The following is a 4,161-nucleotide window of genomic DNA, read 5'->3' on the forward strand; positions in this document are numbered from 1 at the left end:
GAGGCTGTCCTGTGTGAGGGGCCCTGATGGAGGCTGTCCTGTGTGAGGGGCCCTGATGGAGGCTGTCCTGGGTGAGGGGCCCTGATGGAGGCTGTCCTGGGTGAGGGGCCCTGATGGAGGCTGTCCTGGGTGAGGGGCCCTGATGGAGGCTGTCCTGGGTGAGGGGCCCTGATAGAGGCTGTCCTCTGGTCATTGTTCACTCACCTGCCATATAAGGCTGCACATCAGAGTTCCTTCCCAGGCACACTATGATGTCACTTCCAGCCCAAAGCACTCCTGGGTGGGTCCTTCAGTTCAGAGGCGGGGCTGGCAGAGCAGGGGCGGGGCTCCCCTTGCTGTGTACACTAGAGGTAATGGTGGGAAGGTGGGCGTGTATGAATGAAGCCCCCATGCCGGGCTCCTCCTTCATTGGTCATCATTGTCCTCCTCTGTGTGTTGCAGGATTACAAGGACGCCTTAATCACCAACTACTATGTAAGTGTATACGGACGACGTGTGCCCTCAGCACCCCCATTCCTCTCTGATACATGGTATGGCCCAGGCTCCTTCCATCACTAACCCCACCCATGCGCTTCCTATACGGCACAGTCCAATCCCCTCATGTGTCTCTAACCCTGCCCCTATATCTCCTATATGGTACAGTCCGATCCCCTCATCTGTCTCTAACCCCACCCCTACATCTCCTATATGGTACAGTCCAATTCCCTCTTCTGTCTCTAACCCCGCCCCTACATCTCCTATATGTTACAGTCCAATTCCCTCTTCTGTCTCTAACCCCACCCCTATGTCTCCTATATGGTACAGTCCAATCCCCTCATCTGTCTCTAACCCTGCCCCTACATCTCCTATATGGTACAGTCCAATTCCCTCTTCTGTCTCTAACCCCACCCCTATGTCTCCTATATGGTACAGTCCAATCCCCTCATCTGTCTCTAACCCTGCCCCTACATCTCCTATATGGTACAGTCCAATTCCCTCTTCTGTCTCTAACCCCACCCCTACATCTCGTATATGGCACAGTCCAATCCCCTCATCTGTCTCTAACCCCGCCCCTATATCTCCTATATGGTACAGTCCAATTCCCTCTTCTGTCTCTAACCCCACCCCTACATCTCGTATATGGCACAGTCCAATCCCCTCATCTGTCTCTAACCCCGCCCCTATATCTCCTATATGGTACAGTCCAATTCCCTCTTCTGTCTCTAACCCCACCCCTACATCTCGTATATGGCACAGTCCAATCCCCTCATCTGTCTCTAACCCCGCCCCTATATCTCCTATATGGTACAGTCCGATCCCCTCATCTGTCTCTAACCCCACCCCTACATCTCCTATATAGAACAGTCCGATCCCCTCATCTGTCTCTATCCCCACCCCTAGTCTTCTCCTTAAATCTGAGTACACCAGTCTTCCCCCTTGTCCCTGGTATGGTACAGTCCAATCTTCCCCGCTTGTCCCTGTATGTTACAGTCCAATCTTCCCGGCTTGTCCCTGGTATGGTACAGTCCAATCTTCCCCGCTGTGTCCCTGGTATGGTACAGTCCAATCTTCCCCTTTGTCTATAAGTCTGTGTCCTTTGTGTGGTATAGTCCGCCCTGTCCCTTGTCTTTGAGTTCACCCCTGTGTCCCTGGTATGGTACAGTCCAATCTTCCCCGCTGTGTCCCTGGTATGGTACAGTCCAATCTTCCCCGCTGTGTCCCTGGTATGGTACAGTCCAATCTTCCCCACTTGTCCCTGCTATGGTAGAGTCCAATCTTCCCCGCTTGTCCCTGGTATGGTACAGTCCAGTCTTCCCCCCTTGTGCCTGGTATGGTACAGTCCAATCTTCCTCGCTGTGTCCCTGGTATGGTACAGTCCAATCTTCCCCGCTGTGTCCCTGGTATGGTACAGTCCAATCTTCCCCTTTGTCTATAAGTCTGTGTCCTTTGTATGGTATAGTCCACCCTGTCCCTTGTCTCTGAGTTCACCCCTGTGTCCCTGGTATGGTACAGTCCAATCTTCCCCGCTGTGTCCTTGGTATGGTACAGTCCAATCTTCCCCGCTGTGTCCCTGGTATGGTACAGTCCAATCTTCCCCGCTTGTCCCTGGTATGGTACAGTCCAATCTTCCCCGCTCTTCCCTGGTATGGTACAGTCCAATCTTCCCCCGCTTGTCCCTGGTATGGTACAGTCCAATCTTCCCCCGCTTGTCCCTGGTATGGTACAGTCCAATCTTCCCCCGCTTGTCCCTGGTATGGTACAGTCCCATCTTCCCCCGCTGGTCCCTGGTATGGTACGGTCCATTCTTCCCCCGCTACAGTCCAATCTTCCCCCGCTTGTCCCTGGTATGGTACAGTCCAATCTTCCCCCGCTTGTCCCTGGTATGGTACAGTCCAATCTTCCCCCGCTTGTCCCTGGTATGGTACAGTCCAATCTTCCCCACTTGTCCCTGGCATGGTACAGTCCTCTGTGTATATTGCTGTATTTATTTTGTATTGGTTTGTTCTCCTCAGATTTGGCCTGCAGTCCAAATTGCCAATTTCTACTTCATCCCTCTCTATCACAGGTACGTGTGATGTGTCATAGTCCTGCCTGGGTAAGCATGGTAGTCATGTGATACATGAGGCGCCGTGTGGGCGGTAGGAGGCGTTGTGTAGGCGGGGTACAGGGCGCTGGGTGAGGGGTGCTGGGTGAGGGGTGCTGGGTGAGGGGTACGGGGTGCTGTGTAGGCGGTAGGAGGTGCTGTGTGAGTGTTGTGGGCGCTAGAAGGCACCATGTGAGGGGTATGGGGTGCTGGGTGAGAGGTATGGGGTGAGGGGTATGGGGTGCTGGGTGAGAGGTATGGGGTGCTGGGTGAGGGGTATGGGGTGCTGGGTGAGAGGTATGGGGTGCTGGGTGAGGGGTATGGGGTGCTGTGTGGGCAGTAGGAGGCGCCGCGTGAGTGTTGTGGGCGGTGCGAAGCGCTGCGTGGGCGGTATTAGTCATAAAACTTTCCGTAGGGCCCCTTACACTCGGGGTCGGGCCCTTGTACACATGCGTCATCCCTGTCCTTTCTGTCCTCTCCAGGCTGGCGGTGGTACAATGCGTTGCCATCATCTGGAACGCCTACCTCTCCTGGAAAGCCAACAAGCCCTGACCAGATCCGTCCGGCCCCGGAGGAGTCTGGGGGCCCGCCTATCCTCTCAGGGGCCTGCAGTCAGTTTGTGATCTGTCCGGATACCGCTCCGGGTCTTCCGATAATTCTCTGCTCACGGATGGAAGTTCCGGAATGAAGGAAATAACTTGCGACCTCCTGGGGTTCCCCTTCCAAAGAGTCAATCCACCCAAAAATATTATTGCAGTCATGGGTGGGGCCTGGTGGGCTGGGTCCCTTGCCGCTGGTCCTGTCTGAGGAGCTGAGATCCGGGAACCCCCCCCCCATGTGACCCGTCCATCTTCCCGTCTTCAGCTCCTCCCTCTGATGACGACTCCGATGTTGTTACAAAGTGACTCCTGTCATTGCTGCTCAGACAGTTTATATTTCATATTATTAAAGATGAAGTTTAATCTGCTTATATTTTGGCTTCCCTGGCTCCTCCCCCTTCCCCTCATAAACATGAAAATGACACTTTACAAAGAACCCCTTTTTCCTTTTTCATCACATTCCTTATTTTATATCTGGTGATGTCATCACTGGGTCTCTGTGCTTCTCTATGCAATGCAGGCAGGTCATGGTTGGTGGGAGGAGCCGACAGGGTGCTGTACATAGCTTCCTGAACATATCACAGCACCCAGCCTCAGTACTGCTCTCGAGAGCCCTCAGCCCTGATGCAAGCAGTGGGGTGGAGCATGGGAGGAGTTATGCAAATATACAATGGACCCAGCATCCCATCTCTCTGTCCTCCAGCAGAGGATTATTCCTGGTGGGCGACGTTGTCTGGATGGAGAGCAATATAAATACCTTCTCTGATCCGGGCTGGAGCTGGGTGATAGGGGGGGTCATAGGAGTGCACAGAGGTCAAAGAGTCATTGGAGGTCTCGGGGGACACAGAGGTCAAAGAGTCATTGGAGGTCTCGGGGGACACAGAGGGCAAAAGAGTCTCGGAGGACACAGAAGACTGAGGGGACACAAGAGGGGATAGGGGAAGGAGCGTGTTGGGGTTAGGGGAAGGAGAGTGTTGGGGATCGGGGAAGGAGAGTGTT

At 54.1% G+C, this 4,161-nt stretch overlaps 1 protein-coding gene across 1 annotated transcript in view; it reads left to right on the forward strand.

Annotated features, from left to right (window-relative positions):
* MPV17 (MPV17, mitochondrial inner membrane protein) overlaps positions 1-3,172 on the forward strand; it is a gene marked incomplete at its 5' end in the record, with an annotated part of 9,333 nt that extends 6,161 nt beyond the window's left edge. The window contains 3 exons of the mRNA XM_018574448.1: positions 442-474; positions 2,493-2,545; positions 3,046-3,172. Coding sequence (XP_018429950.1) covers positions 442-474; positions 2,493-2,545; positions 3,046-3,115 — 156 coding nt within the window. The remainder of the gene's footprint in view (positions 1-441; positions 475-2,492; positions 2,546-3,045) is intronic.
* Between the last annotated feature and the right edge of the window lie 989 nt (positions 3,173-4,161).

Source organism: Nanorana parkeri, unplaced genomic scaffold, assembly GCF_000935625.1.
Source record: "Nanorana parkeri isolate BGI_ZX_2015 unplaced genomic scaffold, ASM93562v1 scaffold2974, whole genome shotgun sequence".
NCBI classification, from domain to species: Eukaryota; Metazoa; Chordata; class Amphibia; order Anura; family Dicroglossidae; genus Nanorana; species Nanorana parkeri.